Here is a 23841-nt window from a genome sequence, read left to right on the forward strand (position 1 = left end):
CCTCGTCTAGAGCTCGTGTTTGAGAAGAGATCGGCCAACAAAGTAGCGGATGCGATTGCCAAATTTTCCTTTAAAGATGAAAGCTCTTGTAATGGTTGTTTTATTTGGGAATCTGTCCCTAAGAGCACCCACAATAGAGAGGATGTAGCCTCCTCTTAACACTCTCTGTAATACTCCGTATTTATGGTCTTGGGGGTACTCTATCGAGTAGCCCTTACTCTGTCGAGTAAGGGTATGTTGCAGAATAGAATAGTTTCTGACCTGTTGGGCACTCGATCGAGTAGCTGGGGCACTCGATCGAGTAGGGGGGTACTCGATCGAGTACCTTGGGTACTCGATCGAGTGTCCGGTTTTACGGGGGTTTTTCTCGGGTTTTGTTAATTACGCGATTAAGGTATTTAAACTTATTCGGCATTGTTCTAAATCACTTTTTACAAAACCTAAAACCTGTTTAAGAGAGAAAGCAACTTGTTCTTCTTCCTAATCGCGTTCTTGACAATTCCCGGAGTTCAGACGGTCGGTTTGCATCGTAGTTCGTGTCGTTGGATTCCTTGCGTAGAGGGTAAGCTTTTAATGTAATTTATATAATGTTTTGTTAAGATTAGTGAAACCCTAATTTAGGAATTGGGGGTTTTTATGAATAGTAATTGAATAGTAGTATCTATGTGTTGTATGGTAGGAGGAGAGTTCATAGAAGAGGCGTTTTGAGACAGCTGTAGATACCGTCTGCGTGTTGTGCTTTCCAGGTAGGATTTCCTACTCAGTATTAGTCCCATAATGGGATATTGGTGATGTGCTGTAGTTAGTTGATTGATATGATGATTGTAATTGTGATTGTGATTGTGGTTGTGTTTGTGATGGTTCTCGAGATGCGTTCTCGGCTGAGTGGGGTCACTTGCGGGAGTGATCTCACGCCCTAGTTTCACCCTTCGTGGAACCCGCCACGAAAGGGGATGTGCACATTAATGGACAGGGTTATCGCTCGGTATGATGAGCGGGGCTTAGGTGGGAACGGCTGCGGTCCCCCATGGCGTGTGGTCCGGTGGACGGTCGATTGAGATGATGGGAGTTGGTGGTGTGTGTGTGTGTTGTTTGTCTGTTTGTCTTATTGTTGTTATCTATTTTGATTGTGTGATTAATCGACCGGTGTTGTTTTGTAAAACCTGCGGTGATCCATTCGGGGATGGTGAGCAGATATTGAACAGGTATAGAGATGATACTGGGATGGCCATGACATGACAATAGAGTCTTCCGCTGTAGTTTAGATTTATTTACATTTCAGTTGAGAACAGTTAGTTTGGAATAATGTATTGTACTTTCAGTTTGGTTTCGAGGATTGTACTTATTCATTAAATTACTTATAATAAATGTTGTTTCTGTTTTGTCTATTTGATTATCATACCTCGGGCAACCGAGATGGTGATGTCTTCATACCTGAGTGGTCCTGGTAAGGCACTCGGAGTATGGGGGTGTTACAAATGGTATCAGAGCGACGATCCTGAAACCTGTAACCAATGAACTTAATGAACATAGGGAGTCAATTAAAATGAACCCGGGGTAAAAGTTGTAGGAGCTAGTGCAAAGGCTTGGGAGACGTCCTAAAGTCGCGGGGGTCGCCCTACAACTTTGAACCGGTCACATGGGAACGTGTTTGTTGAGTCGTCTGTGTGATTGTTTAACTTATGCAACAAAGTGATGAAGTGTGTTGATTGTTTGGTGTTGAAGTAGGAGGTTGAGCATGTGAAAGAGAATGATTATATGTTGAACATGTTAATGAGTGATAACAAGTTGAATGATTTACGATGTGGCTTTTAATAGCGTAATGAAATGATTTCGTAGTTAGTAGAAGGATGCGTGACATGTTTATGATGATATAATATGATTTATAAATTTAGCATGTTAGTATGTGACGTAATATGCGGGTAGCTCCTACGTATTAGTGGTACTTGATCGAGTGAGGCCGACTCGATCGGATAGGTTTTTAGCGATTTTGAGTCCGAATCGAGTTTTGGGGCACTCGATCGAGTAACTAGGGGTACTCGATCGAGTAGGGGGTCACTCGATCGAGTAGCCTAGATACTCGATCGAGTGGGTTAGAGATCAAAAGGTCTGTTTGGTTCTGAAGTTTGGGTACTCGAACGAGTACATGGGGGCACTCGATCGAGTAGCCCGTTACTCGATCGAGTAGGTTTGGATACTCGATCGAGTAGGTTCTGGGCAGCGCGTTTTCGTGTTTTGAGGTTTAGTACGCGTGTTTATGTTTATCCCTTTCTTATATAGCTTCAAGATGCCGCCCAAGAGAAATGCTTTGTACGCGAGAGCGGAGCTTATGACTACGGATGACATCGTTAAGATGTTGGAACACCGGGACGCTCTTCCGAGACCCCGAAGAGAGGGAATGAGGACAAGGATAAGAGTAAGGAGAAGGAGGTTGACCATGCTAAAGTCAGCCTCTATATTGCGAGGTTTAACCCGAAGGAGTACAAGGGAGTTGAGGAGCCTAACCATCTTGATAGTTGGTTGAGGGAGATGGAGAACATCTTTGGATTTAGTTCGCTGTCCCGATGAGATGAGAGTGGATCAGGCTGCATTCTATCCGAGGGAGGCGGTGGCAAATGGTGGGATTCGGTAAAAGTGAGTGCCAAGGAGATATATACCAACCAGGGGTTACCGGCTATACCTTGGGAGGAGTTTCGTAAAGTGTGAGGAAGGAGTTCGTACAGAACATGTGAGGAGTAAGTTGAGGGAGGAGTTCGACAAGTTTAAGATGACTTTTGAGATGTACGTATTTGAGTACTACAGCAGTTCAATGAGAAATCCAGATATCGAGGACATGGGTTTGAGTGAGGAGAATCGGCTTTGAGGTTTGAGAGAGGGCTAACCACGAAGATTATGGATAAGTTACCCGTGGGAGTCCTTGCGATGTGAAGGAAGCATATGAGAGGGCTGGGAGAGTGAGAGACTAGTGGAGATGGCTCGGGAGAGGTCGGGTGGAGAGAAGAGGAAGTCGGAGAGCGAGGGTGGTGGCCAATCTAATTTCAAGAAAGGCAACCACAATCAATCTAAGGGATTTTCTTCGGGTGCGGGTTTAATCTTTGGAACTTCCTTTGGGCGAGGTCGTGGGAGTGTGAGTAACAGCTGGGGAGTGACCTGCTTTGGTTGTGGTGGCGTAGGCCACAAGAGACATGAGTGCACGAGCGCACCAGGATCTTTTTCGAGAGACCGCACGAGCTTTGCGAGCAAAGACCGGTGGATCATGGCCAAACCGGGAGGTCGAGCTACCGAGTGGAGGCAACCGCAACGGCGGTAATTCTTATCGAAGACACCGATGAACAACAACAACAATCAAGGGTCGGGTGCTAAGCCGACCGCATCGCCTAATCTTGTCCAGGGAGGTGGGCGGAAGACCGATGGCAAGTTGTTCATGATGGACAAGAAGGCAGCTGAGGAGGACGCGCACGTTATCACCGGTACATTCCTTGTTAATGGTATTCCTACGTTTGTTTTGTTTGATTCGGGGGCTTCTCAGTCGTTTGTGTCTTCGAGTCATGTAAAACAGTTGGGGTTGAGAGTATATGAGTCTGTTAGGGAGCAAGTTTTCATACCTTCAGGTGAGTCTGTATCGCGTGGGAGGTTGTTTAGAGATGTATCTTTGATAGTTGGGCAAGTCGATTTACCTGTAGACTTGCTAGAGTTTCCTTTTAATGGTTTCAAGATGATAGTTGGGATGGATTGGTTAGGAAAGTATAAGACTAAGATAGACTGTCATCAAAAGAAAGTGTCCCTTAGAGGTCCTAAGGGTGTAAGTGTGTCTTACCGTGGGTTTCTAGTCAAACCCAAAGTTAAGTTGATTGCAGCTGTCACCTTGAAGTCGTATCTGAGGAAGGGATGTCCTCTGATTTTGTGCCATGTGAGAGATGACCGGATAGAGAGCCCGACAGTTGACGAGATACCAGTGGTGGGAGAGTATGCAGATGTTTTTCCAGAGGAGATTCCGGGGTTGCCACCGAAGAGGGAGATAGATTTCACCGTTGAGTTGAAGCCAGGGACGGGGCCAATCTCTAAGGCACCGTACCGTATGGGTCCTAAGGAGATGGAGGAGCTTAGGAAGCAGTTGGATGATTTGATAGAGAAGGGATACATTAGACCAAGTGTATCGCCTTGGGGAGCACCAGTTCTTTTCGTGAAGAAGAAGGATGGAACTTTGAGGTTATGCATAGACTACCGGGAGCTGAACCGTGTGACGATAAAGAACAAGTATCCTTTGCCAAGGATAGATGACCTGTTTGATCAGTTGAGCGGTGCAACAGTCTTTTCTAAGGTTGATTTGAGGTCGGGGTACCATCAGGTGAAGATTAGAGATGTGGACATACCGAAGACAGCTTTCACGTCGAGGTATGGCCATTATGAGTATGTGGTGATGCCATTTGGGTTGTCTAATGCGCCGGCAATGTTTATGGATTTGATGAATAGGATCTTCAGACAGTTCTTGGATCAGTTTGTAGTGGTGTTTATCGATGACATCCTAGTCTACTATAAGACTAAGGAGGAGCATGAGGAGCATCTGAGGATCGTGTTGCAGACTTTGAGGGATCATGAGTTGTATGCTGTTTGTCCAAGTGTGAGTTCGGTTGGAGAAAGTTGCTTTTTGGGGCATGTAATCTCTAAAGATGGGGTAGCTGTGGATCCGGCGAAGATTGAGGCAGTGACAAAGTGGGAAGCACCAAAGAATGTTGCTGAGGTGAGGAGTTTCTTGGGTTTAGCTGGATACTACAGACGGTTCGTGAAAGATTTCTCCAAGATAGCTAGACCGATGACAGCATTGATGAGGAAAGAGAACAGGTTTCGTTGGGATGAGAGTTGTGAGACGGCGTTCCAAACCTTAAAGGAGCGTTTGACCACAGCTCTGTCTTGGCATTACCCGAAGGGGAGCGAGAATTTCGAGGTCTATACCGATGCCTCGAAGAATGGGTTGGGATGTGTGTTGATGCAGAATGGTAAAGTAATTGCCTATGCTTCTAGGCAGTTGAAGCCTTATGAGGAGAACTACCCTACTCATGACCTGGAGTTGGGTGCAGTGGTGTTTGCTCTCAAGATTTGGAGGCACTACCTTTATGGAGCAATCTTTAAGGTATTTTCTGACCACAAGAGTCTCAAGTACATCTTCACGCAGAAGGAGTTGAATATGAGACAGAGGAGGTGGATGGAGCTGATTGGTGATTATGACATGGAAATCATCTACCATGAAGGGAAGGCCAATGTAGTTGCTGATGCTTTGAGTAGAAAGAGTGTACATTCCTTGTGTACAGCTCTATCTTTGATGAGGCTGAGGGATGAGGTAGCGAGCTTTGGGATTCATATGATGCAGAAAGGAGATGCTATGGGTGATATGACAGTACATATGGAGTTTTATGATGATATTCGAGGTAAACAGGCTTTGGATCCTAAAATAGTGGAGTGGAGAGCTGGAGTAGAGAAAGGGACAGTGTCCCGGTTTTCCATTCATACAGATGGTAGCTTGAGGTTTGATGGTAGGTGGTGTGTTCCTAATGACGAGGAGTTGAAAAAGACGATCATGACAGAGGCTCATTGCACACCATATTCAGTTCATCCAGGTGGAGACAAGCTTTACAAGGATTTGAAGAAAACGTTTTGGTGGCCTGGGATGAAGAAAGAGACAGCTGAGTTTGTGTCCCGTTGTTTGACATGCGAGAGAGTTAAAGGGGAACAGAGAAGACCACAAGGTAAGGTTCAGTCTTTGGAGGTGCCCGAGTGGAAGTGGGAATCCATTTCCATGGATTTCATTGTGGGTTTGCCGAAGAGTCAACAAGGTAACAATATGATTTGGGTGATAGTGGATCGGTTGACCAAGTCAGCTCACTTTGTTCCAATGAAAGATACATGGACTAAGGCACAATTGGCTATGGCCTATCGAAAGAACGTGCTTAAGTTACATGGAGTCCCTAAGGACATAGTGTCGACGAGAGATGCGAGGTTTATATCAAGGTTTTGGAAGGAGTTGCAGGAATCGTTGGGAACGGCTTTGAAGATGAGTACTGACATTTCATCCTGCGACAGATGGGCAGACTGAGAGAACAATCAAGACTCTTGAGGATATGTTGCGAGCTTGTGTGATGGATTTTGGTGGTAGCTGGGAGCAGAGGTTGGATTTGATAGAGTTTTCTTACAACAACAGCTATCACACCAGTATTGGTATGGCACCGTTTGAGGCTTTGTATGGGAGGAGATGTAGGAGTCCGATCTGTTGGGACGATAGTCTTTGAGGCGGTGGTTTTAGGACCAGAGATGGTACATGAGATGGTGGAACAGATTAAGATGATCAGAGAACGGATGAGAGCGGCTCGGGATCGACGAGAAGAGTTATGCGAGATCTACATCGTCGGGACATAGAGTTTCGAGGTTGGGGACAAGGTTCTTCGAAAGTGTCTCCTATGCGAGGAGTTATGAGATTTGGGAAGAAAGGCAAGCTAAGCCAGAAGTTTATAGGGCCTTATGAGATCTTAGAGCGAGTTGGGGAAGTGGCTTATCGTTTGGCTTTACCTTACGCTTTGGAGAGAGTGCATAATGTGTTTCATGTATCGCAGCTGCGGAAGTATGTGAGTGACCCGTCACATGTGTTGGAGGCAGAGAGCTTAGAGCTGGATGAGTCTTTATCGTACCTTGAGGTGCCTAAGCAGATCCTAGACCGAAAAGTTAGAAAGACCAGGAGTGGTGAGACAGTTTTGCTTAAGATCCTTTGGTCTAACCATGAGACTGAGGAAGCTACATGGGAGGCGGAGGATATCATGAAAGAGCGTTACCCTTTCCTTTTTGATCAGGTATGTATGGTTACGGGGACGTAACCTTGTTTCTTTTAGGGGGGTAGGAGATGATCGCAAGAGTTTTTTAAGAGTTTTTACACCCCTTTTATATGTTGTGTCGGTACGTTTGTCGGGATAAGTTGGGTTAGTAGCATGTTTTACGTTGTGTTTATTTTGACCTTCGAGTCGGGAAGCTTATGGGAGTACCTTTGGTTAGTAGTGGCTTGAACTTCGGGGACGAAGTTCCTTTTAAGGAGGGAAGACTGTAATACTCCGTATTTATGGTCTTGGGGGTACTCTATCGAGTAGCCCTTACTCTGTCGAGTAAGGGTATGTTGCAGAATAGAATAGTTTCTGACCTGTTGGGCACTCGATCGAGTAGCTGGGGCACTCGATCGAGTAGGGGGGTACTCGATCGAGTACCTTGGGTACTCGATCGAGTGTCCGGTTTTACGGGGGTTTTTCTCGGGTTTTGTTAATTACGCGATTAAGGTATTTAAACTTATTCGGCATTGTTCTAAATCACTTTTTACAAAACCTAAAACCTGTTTAAGAGAGAAAGCAACTTGTTCTTCTTCCTAATCGCGTTCTTGACAATTCCCGGAGTTCAGACGGTCGGTTTGCATCGTAGTTCGTGTCGTTGGATTCCTTGCGTCGAGGGTAAGCTTTTAATGTAATTTATATAATGTTTTGTTAAGATTAGTGAAACCCTAATTTAGGAATTGGGGGTTTTTATGAATAGTAATTGAATAGTAGTATCTATGTGTTGTATGGTAGGAGGAGAGTTCATAGAAGAGGCGTTTTGAGGCATTTGTAGATACCGTCTGCGTGTTGTGCTTTCCGGTAGGATTTCCTACTCAGTATTAGTCCCATAATGGGATATTGGTGATGTGCTGTAGTTAGTTGATTGATATGATGATTGTAATTGTGATTGTGATTGTGGTTGTGTTTGTGATGGTTCTCGAGATGCGTTCTCGGCTGAGTGGGGTCACTTGCGGGAGTGATCTCACGCCCTAGTTTCGCCCTTCGTGGAACCCGCCACGAAAGGGGATGTGCACATTAATGGACAGGGTTATCGCTCGGTATGATGAGCGGGGCTTAGGTGGGAACGGCTGCGGTCCCCCCTTTGGCGCGGCTGGTCCAAAGTGGACGTCAAGTATTGAGATGATGGGAGTTGGTGGTGTGTGTGTGTGTTGTTTGTCTGTTTGTCTTATTGTTGTTATCTATTTTGATTGTGTGATTAGTGCGACCCGGTGTTGTTTTGTAAAACCTGCGGTGATCCATTCGGGGATGGTGAGCAGATATTGAACAGGTATAGAGATGATACTGGGATAGCTGGGATGGCCATGACATGACGATAGAGTCTTCCGCTGTAGTTTAGATTTATTTACATTTCAGTTGAGAACAGTTAGTTTGGAATAATGTATTGTACTTTCAGTTTGGTTTCGAGGATTGTACTTATTCATTAAATTACTTATAATAAATGTTGTTTCTGTTTTGTCTATTTGATTATCATACCTCGGGCAACCGAGATGGTGATGTCTTCATACCTGAGTGGTCCTGGTAAGGCACTCGGAGTATGGGGGTGTTACACTCTCTCTCCATTAAGAGGAGTTCCTCTCTATTGTGGAGATGTATGGAACATCCTCTTAGTAAGAGGATGTTCTCTACTTCCTCTACTTTTAGAGGAAGTAAAACATTGACCTTTGTGCCATCTATCCAATAATATTTTTCTATATGGATTATTTTCCTTTATTTTTTTCTTTTGTAAAAAGTTAAAATGTGCATAAATGGGTAGAGGATGAATATGAGGATCCTCTCTAATGTGGACAAAAATATAGAGAGGGGCGAGGATAAACATAGTGGAAATGAAGGTGGGTTATAGAAAATGTGATATGTCAAAAAAACAAGAAGGTGAAAAAACAAATAAGAGGACCATACCATCCTCTCTATTGCTCGTGCTCTAACTTTGTAACTGAACTTTGTATGGTAGACTTTCTAGGGACTTGCACGCCCCTTAACCACCACCACCACCCCGTCCCCCCCACCCACCCACCCACTCCAACCCCCCCCCCCCCCCCACCCCCCCACCCCCCCACCCCGCCATAATGATGTACTATGATTTTCCATTTTAATATATGTTCTTTTCGGCAAAAAAAAAAAATATTTACGTGTTGATGAACCCGGCCCGCCTGACCCGGACCCGTCCCGACCCGCCCTATATCCGGGCCGGTTACGGGTCCCCAAATGCCAAACCCGGCCCGTCCGCCTCTGACCCGCCCTTGACCCGCCTCACGGGTCACACTTTGACCCGGCCCGCCCTGACCCGCCTCAACCCGGCCCGTCCCACCCCTTACCCGGGCCGGTTTCGGGTCTCCCAAAACCTGACCCGGCCGACCCGCACTGTTAACCACCCCTAGTATGTATCACTAATCTCCAAGCTATCTATTAAGAGATGTCAGACATTTCACAACCAGTGTATATTGTTGCCATAATCCTAGCTGAGATTACGTCTTATGTTTTCCAGGTTCAATCGATAGTAGTGCATGCTGTGCATGTATGAAATGTGCAGTATCAACGACTATTATATATACGTACATAATTTCTTGTGCTTGCTGCAAGTATAACTCATTTTACTCACAAAACTAATTGCTAAAAAAAATGGAGGCACAACTACAAGTTAAAGTTATCTCGAACGAGATCGTGAAGCCGTCGTGTCCAACACCACCTGAAAGGAGAACCAGAAAACTGTCGTTCCTAGACGAAAGTTTTCCGGCCATTCATATGCCGTTGCTTCTCGTATACACCGGCAAGAAAGAGTTCACCAAACCACCCCTGTATGATAGTCCTATAATTACAAGCTTAAAAACATCACTTTCCGAAACCCTAACTCAATTCTACCCTCTGGCAAGGCGGTTAGAGAATGAATACACCGTCTCCTGCAACGACCAAGGCATACCCTTTATTGTCACAAGTGTCGATGGCCAACTTAATGATTATCTCAACTCTCCTCGGAAACTTGATTATTTAGGGAGCAAGTTTCTTCCTCCACTAGACATCCTTTCCTTAGGGGAACTTCCCATTACTACGGTTGTTCCTCTTGCCTTTCAGGTTAATTTATTCGAGTGTGGTGGGGTCGTTATTGGGAGCTTCGGCATCCATAAGCTCGTTGATGCCATTTCAATGTTGAACTTCCTAAAGTACTGGACCGCCCATGCAAGCGGGCGGTACAGTAGCCTAGTCCAGCCTGACTTTGATACTATCATTAGGGTCTTCCCCCCGCTTTCCGACAACGCGCGGGTGAGAATTAGTGGTGGTAGTGGCAGTTCTGATGATGCGACAGGTGCAACTGGCCTGTCGCAACATCTTAATTTACCCATCAAAGTAGTGGCGAAGAGCTTCAAGTTCAACAATGTTGACATAAAAAAGCTTAAGGTTGAAGGTACAAGTGAAACCGTCCCAAATCCTACCAGCTTCGCGGTGGTGGTGGGATTTGTTTGGAAGCATGTCATCAAAGCAATTTTAAGCAACGACAATGACGATAATACTTCAGACGATGATCCTCAGGCAGCTATTCCTACCGCGCTTACCTTTGGCGCAAACTTACGATCAAGAACTAGACCTCCACTCTCCATGCAATCAATGGGTAACATAGTCGCTTGCCTGCATGCTCGTCTTGACTATGAACATGGTAATTTTTCAATTTATCTTAATTAATGACAACATTTATTACCAACATTTCCATGTATGTTTAATTTTGCTACTCTCCATTCCACTTTTTTTTGTCCTGTTTTTCCCTAAATTTCATTCCAAATTAACTGTTATATTCCTAATTTTAGTATGGTAAATGAGTAAAGTACCAATATTGTGAAGAAACCCAAAAACAAAGTTCCACATGTGAGGGTTGTCGCACATTGATAAAAGAGTAGAAGAATTACCGCTTTATAAGACAATGGGCTACTTTCTCTATCGCCAATTGGTTTTAGAGTGGAACCCTCTTGGGCCTGAGTTGTGGACTCTTTCTCCTCCATTTGGGTGCGGCCCAGGCCCGTTGTTGAATTTAACAAATATTGCCCCTAATCTTTTAACTCTGCCACCCCTTGTCAAAATAACATTGTCCCTCCTTCTTCATAATTAAAGGGATAGATTGAGTTGTAAATTTACCCATGTTCCTTAAATCCTCCCAAGTTAAAAGTAGGACAATAAAAGTGGAATAGAGAGAGTAAAATATTACTCTTTCCATTCTAATTAATAATTATTACTTTGTATAAGTCAAATAGATAATTGTACGTATAATTGCATAATTGAATCTACTTAAAAAAAAAGGGATAATTCACGTGATGCCCCTGAGGTTTGGCTTAATTCACGTGGTACCCCTGCGTTTAAGTTTGTGCACATGGTACCCCTCAACTTTCATTTTAGTGCACGATCTACCCTTTTTCATTAACGCTGTCAAATATTAAACGGTTGTAGGTTTATTGACTTGTTGACCTATTTTGGGGGGGAAAGTTTGTTGAAACCCAACAACCTTTTGAATATCCAACTAACTAAAATTTGTAACTAACTACAACTAACTAATATGACTTTCATCAAATACCCCTGAAGTTTGAGATTTGTGCACCAAATACCCTTGAGGTTTGAGAATTGTGCACCAAATGCCCCTGTTACCAGAAAGACCTCTAACGGCTAGAAAAGTAGCCGTTGGACTGTAGTTATTGTATATAAAGAGAGTTGATGTTAATATTTGGAGCAATGACTCTTAAACACTAGTACAAACACATTCCTACTATAATAATGCAATCATCATCTAATTCAAGATCTAATTCAAAAGGGGTGCAAATTGATAACAAAAATTGCCCTAAATGTAAGAAGAGATTCAACATAAGGTCATCTGGACCTTTGGCAGCAAATCCATCAAGATTGTACTACAAATGTGATGAATGTGAATGCTTTCAATGGTGCAAACCTAAAAATGAAGACATGAATGAGTTGGTTGGTGAGGAAGCTGCACAATTTCATGATGCTAATGCTATACAAGAGTTTAAGAAGAAACTGAAGGAACAAACAACTATCATTTGTGACTTAAAAAGAGAAATTGTAGATTTATCTAAAAAGTTTCAATTGAGTTTGAAAATAGGGATAATAATTTATATGTTTTTAGTCTATATTATAATGAAATAAGTGTTCTAATATTGTGATATCAAAAAAAGAAGATTTCAGAAACCTAAAACAAATTACATGCATTATATTACCTCATTGGCATCCAAGCATCCAAGAGTTTAACCCAAAAACTTACATGATTCATCTAGTTCATCAACTAACAGCCAACTTACTAACAACCAACTTATCTAAACAGACTTGCCAATTCTTATCCAAGAGTTACCATTTATCTAACCCAAAAAATGAGTAGTTAGAAGTTGGAATTGACATTGCAAACACAGTTATAATGTCAATTACAACTCCTACAAAAAGTCAAGTTAAATCCAATGTTTTCAGCAACTAAAATAAAATGTTACTACATTAACTTCTAAATCAGATTGGAGGTTGATTTGTTGAAGTTGAAGCACCATCAGTCCTTCTCTTCTTTGTTGTTGGACCACCTTGGCATGATCTTGCATTGTGGCCTATTGTCTTGTAAATAGAACATCTGATGATGATGGACCTGCTGCCTCTCTTTTTCTTTTTCTCATCAGGCTTCCTCTTTCTTTGTCTAGCTGGCCTTCCTGCTGATCTTTCTTGTAGTGGTGGCTGGATCATAGGAAACTGAAATTCAGGCCACTGATCCTTATCAGGCATAGGGTGCATGATATTGCTATAAGTTAACTTATAACACATCCAAGAGAAGTAGCCATTCAAATATTGCATTGGTTCTTCTTTGTTGTGATAGATGACCCTACATGCATGCTTACATGGTATCCCAGTCACCTGCCATGCCCCACACAAACATGTTTCATTCTTCAAATTTACAGGAAAGGCAGTTGTGGTACCTTCAACCACCTCAAATTCTCCACCTCCAGCTTTTATCACTCTGCAATGCCTTGAGTCTGAACAATTAGACTCAATAATACCCTTTTGCATATGGGGTAGGATCATATGGTTGCATAGCCTCAGCTATATCAATTCTTTCTGCTATCTTGTTCATCTGATATTGTCTTATCTCTTCCATCAAGACAAGAATTAGTTTGGCCCTCATGTCATTAATCACAGCATTAAAAGACTCAACAAAGTTTGAGGTATTATGATCACAAGCTGTTAGTGGATCAAATTGATGTCTGGACCATTGTTGGGGAACATTGGACAAGTAAGCAAAAGCTTCTTTAGAAAGTCTAGCTATACCTGCCATTGCTTTGTTGAAGACAAATGGTGATGTTGTATTGGCAGCCTTCCAAAACAGATCATGATAGCCAGGCCCTGCCCATTTCTCCTTGAAATTTGTGTACAAATCTTTGAGCACAAATTCTTCTTGTGGCGATTGGGAACACATTTGATAAAGCCTTCTCAACACCTTTCATTCTATCACTAATGAAAGTCCAGTCCCACTTAGTACAACCTTCCCTCTGAAATGCCATCTTCAAATTTCTGAAAAAATAACTCCATGACTCAGTTGTCTCCTTACCAACAATAGCATATGCAATGATAAACAAGTTATTGTTGCCATCCAGAGATAATGCAGACAATAACATTCCCTTAAACCTCCCCTTCAGATGACAGCCATCAACTCCTATTATTGGCCTACAACCTCTCAGGAATCCTTTTGTCCACGCAGAAAAGCTAACAAACATTCCCTTAAAATAGGTCAACCTGTCAGTGTAAGGGGAATGCCATGTAATAAGTGCCCAAGAACCAGGGTTGGTCTGTTTGATCATCTCAGCATAAGCAGGCAGAAAATTATAACTTTCCTCATGTCCCCCAAACACCTTCTCAACAACTACACTTCTGACCTTGTACATTGTCCTCTTTTTCACAGTAATCCCAAACTTACCCATTAACAAGTCTGATATGCCCTGAACTGGCATACCAGGATTTGCAGTCAATTCATCTTCTAATTTAGAAGCCATCCATTCAGTTGTTGCCATAGGATTGCACTTCAGAAAATGGCATTAGATATGTTCACCACTAATTGTCTTGATTGCCCAAGTTAGTTTATCAGGGATTATGGACACATGTATCTTCCAAGTACAATATTCTCCACTACACTCAGCTGTGTACCTCACCTTATCAGATTTGCTGAATATAACATTGAACCCTTCTTGAATGCAGTAATCAGAGAGCACTGACACAAAGTCACTCTTGGTTTGGAACAGTAACCAGGGCCTCAACTTAATCTCACCCCACCTTTCAGGTACATACATCTTACCATTCTTGTATGCCTTATCCAAAGTAACTGCTTCATCCCCTTCCTTTGCTTCATTAACTGTCTTATCAAATGGATGCATTTTATCCCCTTCCACTGTTTTATCAAATGGATCCTTGCTACACTCAGATGATTGCTCATCCTCAGTACTATCTTCATCTTCTTCACTCTCTTCATCAGAGGCAGAGTAGTCTTCATCAAATTCCTCACTCTCTTCACCTTCATCCTCATCCAAACCCAAATTTATTGGCTCACCCCTTCTCTTACCCCTTCCTGTCCTTATCTCAGTTGCCTCAACATCACTTTCAGGAACAGTTGACTTAGATTTTGGAGTATAAATATCTTTTCTCTTAGCAGTTGATCTAGGAATTTTCTGCTTTGGGTCAGGCCTTTTTTTAAACAATTGAGACAAGTTTGGGGTATTATCAGGAGCATTTTGATTTTCTGTGCTAAATCTATTAGCAGTTGGGCAATTTTGGGTGAATTGACTTGCTGGAGTGTTTGCTTGAGTTTCAGGGACAGTTTCAGGTATGGTGGTGGTGGTTGGACTTTTAGGAGTAGTTTCATGAGAAGTTGGGTTGCTGTTTGTTTGAGGTTCAGAGTTATTCTTGTTTTGAGGTTCAGGATTGGTCTTTTTTGGGGATTCATGGTTAGTCTTTTTTTGAGGTTCAGGGTTGGTCTTCTTTTGAGGTTCAGGGTTGGTGTTTCTTTGAGGTTCAGGGCTGCTGTTTTGTTTTGCTAGATCAGCCAACTCTTGAGACTCAAAGACTCTAGTATAAACAGTCTCATTTGTCTCCACATCCACAGTAGGCACTTCAATTGCCAAAGGTTCAACTAACAAACCTTCACTCTCCACTCTGTTTTTCTCCATCCTTTCCTTTTCTTTTTTCTTCTGCATCTCCTTCCTCTGTTCTTCCATCATTCTTGCCTTTTTTATTTCAGCCACTAACCTAAACTCGTTAATTGGCTTATTTGTGTCCTCAATCCACACATCAATTGTCTCAAAGCTTTCATAATCCCAAAACATTTTCAGTAAATCCCCATCATCCTTACTGTTTACCTTAGCATCATTCCTTCCTCTATAATACATAGCATAGACAGAGGGCAATAAAACTTGTTGTTTCTCAGCAACAACCCCAAGATCAGCAATTATATCTAGTAATTGTATAAAATCCACATCATATATAGCATAATCAAATTTTTCCCCTTTGTAGTCACATTGCAACCAAAACGTTGCTTCCATCCTACCATTTTAAAACAAGCATTATTTAAATACAGTCGAGTAAAACACTAACCCTAATTATTTTAAAAAAAAATTTAATAATTGACAAAATCACTCCAAAATGGAAAGGGATAACAAAAGGGATAACAAAATCAGAAAAACAAACAAATACCCTAATTATTGAATTGCAATATTCATAAAACCACATCAAAAACCCTAATTAAAATTCACAAAACAACAATTATCTACATGCAAACAAAATCGTTTACAAAAATCCTCATTTAGGTATGAGTTAATCACAAAACAAAGACAGAAAGATTCAAAGAAACAAATTTTAACCAAAAAAAAAAAATAAAGATGAAGATGGTTATCTGGAATACAATAGCAGCGACGAAGATGATGAAGGGTGTGATCAAAATGAAGAAGATTGATGAAAAATAAGAGCTGATTTGGGGTTTTTCGGGTTGATGTGATTGATTGTTGAGGTTTGTGGAGGATAATCGTCTAATGTTATGGGGAAGTGAGAGAGGTTGTCCTTTTTTTATTTGTTTATGAGTGAAATGGGGGGAAAAGAAGTTAGGTTGATGGGGAAAAGGGGGGAAAATAGGTTAGGTTGATCAACAGGTTGAGGGGAGATGACGCCGTTATAACGGCAAGAAAAGTATGGGTAGTTTGTGCACTAAAATGAAAGTTGAGGGGTACCATGAGCACAAACTTAAACGCAGGGGTACCACGTGAATTAAGCCAAACCTCGGGGGCACCACGTGAATTATCCCTAAAAAAAAATATAAAGTCTTGGGAGAGATGGTCCCTCAATAACTTTTTTTGTACTCTTTTATGTATATTTCAAAGCCATTTCACTGTTTATATAATGGTGCCTGTTATATTTGGTGCCTATTATCATAAAAAAAAAATATATATAACCAACTTATCGTAGATAGTAACCTTTTATATTAGTAATTTAGGCTCTATTCTTTTGGACTGAAATTGTCTGAACTGAATTGAACTTAATGGAGCTGAACGGAACTGAACTGAACTTAATGGAACTGAATTAAGCTGAACTTATCTGAACTGGAAGGAAATGAAATAATAATAAAAAGATTAAAATAATAGTAACAATAACACAAATAATAATAATAATAAAAAGATTATAATAATATTATTCATTAATAATAATAATAATTTAATATAATTTAATAATAATAATTTAATAAGATATATAAAAAATAGAATAGTAATATAATAATAAATATAGTATTTAGTAGTAATAATAATAATAATAATAATAATAATAATAATAATAATAATAATAATAATAATAATAATAATTATAATAATAATAATAATAATAATAATAATAATAATAATAATAATAATAATAATAATAATAATAATAATAATAATAATATATTAGTAATATAAATGATGACATTATTATTAATAATAATATAATATATTAATAATAATAACAAAATAAATAAATAAATATGATAAGTAAAATATAATCAGATAAATAATAAATAATAATAATAATAATAATAATAATAGGTTTAATATAATAATTTATTAATATAATAATATTTAATATAATAACAATAATAAATATGTTATTAATAATATTAATAATAATGAATATATTAATAAAATAATAAATATAATATAACATAATAATAATAATAATAATAATAATAATAATATAATATAATATAAACAATAATAATAATAATAATAATAATAATAATAATAATAATAATAATAATAATAATATATAAAAAATATATAAAAAATATAATAATATAATAATAACAATAGTAAATAAATTAATATTTTAATAATGATAACAATAATAATATAAAATAAGAATAGTAATGTTAATGTCGAAATAAACTAATCTGAACTGAACTGAATTGAACTGAACTGAATTGAACTGAACTGAATGGAGCTGAACTAAACTGAACTGAACGTTTTTTGGTGAAAGGTAAGTATATTAAATAAAAGGTATCAATGTACAATGCCCATATGATCATATTACATAAGATTCTTGCTCTCTAACCATTCCATATAAAAAATGCTTAAATGACTCTTATCCCTCTCCCTTATTCTAGCTTTCATATCATTCAAAATTCTTTTTGCTAGCCATTCAGGACGAACTAAAACCATCTCTTGTCTGCAAGTATTACGCTGCTGCCATAGCACATACACTACACAAACCACCATAGCATACTGCACCTCCTTTTTCACTTTAGACCCTTGCCTGTTCACACACCATTCTAGAGCATTTGTTGTAGGAATATCCATCCCCTTTGCATCGCTTAACTTTTTATGTATAACCCGTCTGCTGTAAGGGCAGTCAAAAAATAGATGCTCCTGATTTTCACTCCCCATTCCACAGAGCTGACAGGTATCTTCATCTACCACCCCATAGTTCAGCAGTTTGCTTTTTGTCTGCAATGCCTCATGTGCCCACAACCACCCCAGGAAGTTGTGCTTGGGAAAGCTCCAGCCAGTCCAGACTACCCTCTCCCACTTCATTTTTGGAGCCTGCCCCTTCAACCAGTCATAGCATTTAGCAGAGGAGAACCCCTCCTGCTGGTGCCAAATCCCATCAGTGTATCCAGGGGCTATTTCATGTTTAACCTTGCATATTCTCCTCCACACCCAGCTAGAATTGGGACTAGGAGAATAGTCCATCCATTGCTGCCCCTTAAGATAATTGCATTACACCCAATGAACCCAGATTATATCCTTTTTCTCCATCACCCAGTTAACCAGCATAGCAACTAGTGCTTTGTTCCAAGTTTCCAAATCCCTTAACCCAGTCCTCCTTCTGCTTTTGGCCTGCAAATATTTTCCCAGGCTACTAAGGGAGCTCTTTTGTACTCAGTTCCACCTTCCCAGAGGAAATTTCTACATAAAGCCTCAGTTTTGCAAATAACTCCTTTTGGAAGCACAAACAGTGAAGCCCAGTATCCACATAAGGTTTTCAGAACTGATTGAACTATCACCAATCTGCCTGCATAAGAGAATTTTCGTGCACCATATCCATGTATCCTGGCACAAATATTCTCTACCAAACAATCACAGTCCTTCTTCTGCAGTCTAGTAGTTTGAATGGGCATTCCCAAATACCTGAATGGCAGACTACCTTCTGTAAAACCAGATACCTGTAGAATCTCTTGCTTCAGCTGATCCTTAACTCCACCAAAATAGGCACTAGACATAGCAGGGCTAACCCTAAGTCCAGTAGCTTTAGAGAAGGTAGAGAAGGATCTCAAAAGTAACATCATTGAAGCTGCATCTCCCTTACTGAACATCAGCACATCATCAGCAAACATCAGGTTAGTTATTCTCATTTGTTTGCACAAAGGGTGGAAGCCAAAGTCATTGTTACTAGAGGCATATTTGAGGGTCCTTGTCAAGTAATCCATACAAAGCGTAAAAATCAAGGGTGAAAGGGGATCCCCTTGCCTCAATCCCCTCTTCCCCTGGAAGAAGCCAAACATCTCACCATTTAGGGATAAGGAGAAAGAAGCAGTAGTAATACACTGCATAACTTTGCTTCTGAAACCCTCAGGGAACTTCAACATCTGCATAAGCTTATCCACAAAATCCCATTTCACTGTGTCATAAGCTTTCTGTAAGTCTATTTTAAACATACATCTGGGAGAAGGAGATGGTCTTTCATAGAGTCTGATAAGGTCCTGGCATATCAATATGTTTTCCTGGATGCTCCTATGTTGGATAAAAGCCCCCTGGTTCTTATCAACAAGCTGGGGTAGAACCTCTGCCAGTCTAGAGCACAACAGTTTGGATATTACCTTATAGATAACATTACAACATGCTATGGGACGAAATTGCATCACTGTCTGAGGCCTATCACATTTAGGAATCAAGGTAAGACTGGTAGCATTCAGCTGTTTTAAAAGCTTTCCATGAGTAAAGAAATCCTGAACAGCTCGAATTACCTCCTTACCTACTTCCCCCCAAGCATCTTTAAAGAATTTACTGGTATACCCATCAGGCCCTGGGGATTTAATATCAGGAATGCCAAACAAAGCCTCCTTCACCTCTTCCCCAGAGACAGGTCTTTGCAGCACAGTATACTGATCCTCATTGCATTTAGGGCCTTGATCAATAATTTTCCTATGAATCTTCTTTGCCTTTTGGCTAGATCCCAGAAGATGTTCATAGTATTCAAGAAATGCAGCTTTAACCTGGTCAGGAGTGTCACAAAGCATCCCATTCATATCTTCAATCATGATCACTTTATTTTGATTTCTTCTCTTCTTAATAGAGTTGTGGAAGAACGCACTGTTTGCATCCCCCTCCTTAGTCCATAAGCACTTAGCTCTCTGAAGTAAAAAGCTATCTCTGGCCATGGTAAGACATTTTAACTCCTGTACTGCCTCATATTCCTGCTGTATCAGTGCATTGTTTGTTGGATCTTGCCCCAGCTGACTCTGTAAATACTCCACTTTCTTCTGACAAAGTCCAGTGGCTTGTTCAGTATCACTGAAGTCTTCTCTGTTCAGCTGAAGCATATTTGGTTTTAGGCATTTTAGCTTGCTAACCAAACTGTACATAGGAGTACCCCTTATCTGCTGATGCCAGACCTGCCTCACAATCTCTTTGAAATCCTTGGAGCCACCCCACACATTAAAGTACTTAAAGTTTCTCTTTCTCTGATTTCTCTGAGTACTCCCAATCAAACAGGGAGAATGATCAAAAAGCCCTTCAAGCAAGAAGTGAGCATATAATTCAGGGTAATGATCACTCCACTCCTTGTTAATCAGAAATCTATCCAGCCTGCTGTAGATCCTCTCCTCTGGTCTTTGCTTATTGTTCCAGGTATATAGAGACCCTGTGGCAGCAATGTCCACTACCTCACAGTCCTCCAAACACTCTCTAAAAGGATCCATTTCTGCTGCAGTAGCATTCCCACCAATCCTCTCAGTTGCAGACAAAACACAATTAAAATCTCCTGCTATGGCCCATGGTCCTTGAGTCTGACCTGCTATTCTCCTTAGCTGGACCCAAAGTGGGGCCCTTTCTTGAATACCATTAAAGGCATATACCATAGTTAAGTGAAAAACTTTCTTATCCAGCAAATAATCAATCTTCATATGAACATATTGAGCATTGTATTCTATGAAATGAACTCTGAACATTCTAGGTTTCCAAATGATCCAAATTCTACCCCCATTGTGATACCCATTGTTAGTAGAAATGCACCATTCAGAATGAAAACTAGTTGCTACTTTATTATAAACCCTACTCTTTATTTTTGTTTCCAAGAGGCCAAATAAACCAATACCCTTATTTTGTAAGAAAAAATTAATATGCTTTTGCTTACCTACTCTATTCATACCTCTAACATTCCAAAACCCTATACTATCCATTCAAACTTATTTGAGGAGTCACCTGTGCATTACCTTGAGCCCCAACATCCTTAGAAGGAGATAGGATATCCTTATAGGAGTGTGCTCCAAATTCTGTGTTGCTATATCCTTCACCCACTGGTTTTCTTCATAGTATAGTTAATCTTTTAAAAGATGATCTAGGAGTGCTCATTGTTGCAGTACCTGCTACCTGATGCTTCCCATTCTCTGCAGAGAGTGGGGGAGGGTCCTCTTTCTCCACAGTGACAGGTTGTTTAGGTCTCCACACCTGCTTAACCACCACTGCCTTCTCTTTCTTTAGGTCTCTTCTTCTGCAATTCTCCATCTCATGTCCCATACCATGGCATTTGAGACATTTCACAGGCCTCCATTCATATTCCACCTCTATTTGAACTATTTTCCCACTCATCCCTGAAAGATACTTTCTCAGACAGCTTTTGGTCCACCATCATTTCCACTATAACTCTGGCAAATCCCAACCTTGTTCTTTCTTCTGTAGCCTGATCATTTTTCACATATTTTCCAACTAAACTTGAAATCTTTGGCAAACTTTTTCCCCAGAATTTTAATGGCAGATTATGCAATCTAACCCATGCTGGCACTGATTTCACATCCTCCTTTGTCATTCCCAAATCTTTATGCCATGCCTTAACAATCATCGGCTTATTATCAAAAAGGAAATGCCCTGCTTGTAATACTTTGTCTCTCATTTCCACAGTTTTGAACCTTACCAGAAATACACCTGTTGGCATGAAGGATATTTTATCAATATTGTATTTAGTCCATATACGCCTGATGAATCCTTCAATCACCTCCCAAGGAGGATTAGCCCCTAGTATATAGCATAACACCGCCTGATTCCAGTACACAGCCTCCTCTTCCACGTCCTCAGACTGAATTTGGAGCATATCATCATCCTCTGTTTCTGTATCATCCTCTTCAGTAATCAAAACCTCCTGTGTTTCCTTCACTACTTCTTCTTCTTCCTCATGGACACTATCATCACCATCATCATCTGTTTCACCCTCGGTGTCCGTTTCAACCACTAGTTCAGGAATTCCTACAAGTTCATTAACGTCTTTCGTTTTCCCTCCTTTCTCTCCATTAGGTTTTCCATGCACAGATTTAGGGCACGAATCATTACTATTTTCCATAACATTCTCTGTTTCCTCCTCTGAAATCTTGCTAGAAGAATCCTCTTGTGTTACATGAATACTTCTTCCACGCAATGTCATCTCTCGTTGACGTTGCAGATTTGATTTCCTAGCCATAGGCGCGGAAATCAAGGTCAAACCTCGAGTTATCGCTCTACGCAGTCATAGAACTGAACTGAACTTAATTGAGCTAAACTGAACTTATAAGAACTGAAATTAAGTCCAAAAGAACAGGGCCTTAGTACACCATTCTATACATGCCCCTTTTATGTTGATCCCGCCAGCCCGGCCCGGCCCTAGCCCAGCCCGAGTACAGGTCTAACTATTGGTGCCGTGTTTAAAATTGTAATTGGTCGCCCAACTACTCTAAAAAAATTGCACGTTAAATTAATTAATAGAACTTATTCATTTCTCCTAATTAAGTAAACTATTTTAATAACAGGTATAATGGATAATCTCAAGCTCGAAAAAATAGTACGTGTAATTCATGCAGCAGCTAAAACGGTGGACAAAAAACTTGAAACCTTGCAAGATGAAAATGGAGGGGAGACATTTGTAGCGGAGAGAAAAACTGCATTCAAAGGTTCTGTGAAAGATAAGACTTGTACGTTTAGTGTAATCAGTTGGTGTAATTTAGGGTTTAATGATATCGATTTCGGGTTCGGGTTACCTGACCAAGTTATTCCGGTGGGTATTACATACCCGTTTCTAAGGAATAATCTCATGCTTGTGGATTATACTGATTCTCATGGTGATGGAATTGAAGTTTTTGTTTGCTTGGAGGATAAATATATGCCTTTTTTAGAAGCCAATTCACAATTCATGGCTTTTGCTACTTGTAGTAGCTAAATGCTGGGATTCTACCTAGTTATTAAGAGAGATCTTTGTTACCGGTTAATAGTTGATATTTATTTTATTTTTTCCCGTTACAAAATTAAATAAACGTAAACTATCCACCAGAATAGAAGTAATATGTTTTAATTAATGTCTTAGGGTAAAAATAAGTGTGTGATAGTGTCAAAGTTTGTCGAGTCAGGTTGTTCTTAGTACCATTCTATCTTTAATTAAGGTCAATTGTTGGTTATATTAAATAAGTCACCCAATCCCGAGTTGGTTGTGTTTTGTAACTATTTGCAAGGTTTACGTGAAGTGTTATGTTGAGAATGGAGTTCGGGTCTCCGAGCCAAAGTCTTAATCATCATTCCGGAGCAAATAGACAATCAAGTTCAGATCGGTGGCCGAGCTAGCTAAGAATAAGGCTGACGCTTCTTGGTGAACTAGTGTGAAAGTGAAGTGACCAAGGGAGTTCAAGACAAGACGAAGATCAAGAGCAGAATCTAGTAAAAACCGCAGCCTGTGGTCCACACCGCATCATGTGGTTTTCACTGCTCCCGAGCCCATTTGTTCGTCTCAAACTTTCTTTTGAAGCCCAAATGACGTTTTAACCTAGAAGGCCGTGCAGCCATATATATTGCTGAAGACTTTGAAGTTGAGGATCATCTCATCTTTCACCATTTTAGGCTTGTATTAGGTTAATCTTGTAGTTCATCAAGACTTAAGCTTTCCATTTTTCACACTAATCTTTCCTAGTTTTTTGGGTTGTAAGATGATTATATATGGAAGGCTAATAATAATTTTCCATATCTTGGTGTAATTTCTTCCAAAGTTTCCAACTTTAGCATTGTAAGACTCTTTAAATCTCTTGTTGTTATCTAATACTCTTTTCTTGTGCTTAATCTTAATATGTTGAATGAATTTATGTTTGGATTGACCATCCATGCTTATTGTTTGTTCAACTATTGCAAATTCTAGAGAAATGGTTAATTTATCTAGAATTGTCTGAAGCAAGCTTGTTGTGTGGTGAATTGGTTTAAAGAAACCACGTGATAAG

At 40.3% G+C, this 23841-nt stretch overlaps 4 protein-coding genes across 4 annotated transcripts; 1 reads left to right on the top strand and 3 right to left on the bottom strand.

Moving 5' to 3' along the window:
* The first annotated feature begins 9482 nt into the window (after positions 1-9482).
* Positions 9483-10538, top strand: LOC141588587 (vinorine synthase-like). The gene has a single exon (XM_074410020.1). It carries the CDS (start codon positions 9483-9485, stop codon positions 10536-10538), a length of 1056 nt encoding a protein of 351 aa, XP_074266121.1.
* Positions 10539-12353: 1815 nt separating this feature from the next.
* Positions 12354-13164, bottom strand: LOC141588589 (uncharacterized). Its single transcript, XM_074410021.1, has 2 exons — positions 12890-13164; positions 12354-12849 (listed from the first exon to the last, which is right to left on the bottom strand). Exons 1-2 carry the CDS (start codon positions 13162-13164, stop codon positions 12354-12356), a joined length of 771 nt encoding a protein of 256 aa, XP_074266122.1.
* Positions 13165-13216: 52 nt separating this feature from the next.
* Positions 13217-13897, bottom strand: LOC141588590 (uncharacterized). Its single transcript, XM_074410022.1, has one exon. The coding sequence runs from the start codon at positions 13895-13897 to the stop codon at positions 13217-13219; it is 681 nt and encodes a 226-aa protein (XP_074266123.1).
* A 3528-nt stretch (positions 13898-17425) lies between these two features.
* LOC141588591 (uncharacterized) lies at positions 17426-18088 on the bottom strand. The gene has a single exon (XM_074410023.1). The coding sequence runs from the start codon at positions 18086-18088 to the stop codon at positions 17426-17428; it is 663 nt and encodes a 220-aa protein (XP_074266124.1).
* Positions 18089-23841: the final 5753 nt, after the last annotated feature.

This window comes from Silene latifolia, chromosome 6 (assembly GCF_048544455.1).
Source record: "Silene latifolia isolate original U9 population chromosome 6, ASM4854445v1, whole genome shotgun sequence".
Lineage (NCBI taxonomy): Eukaryota > Viridiplantae > Streptophyta > Magnoliopsida > Caryophyllales > Caryophyllaceae > Silene > Silene latifolia.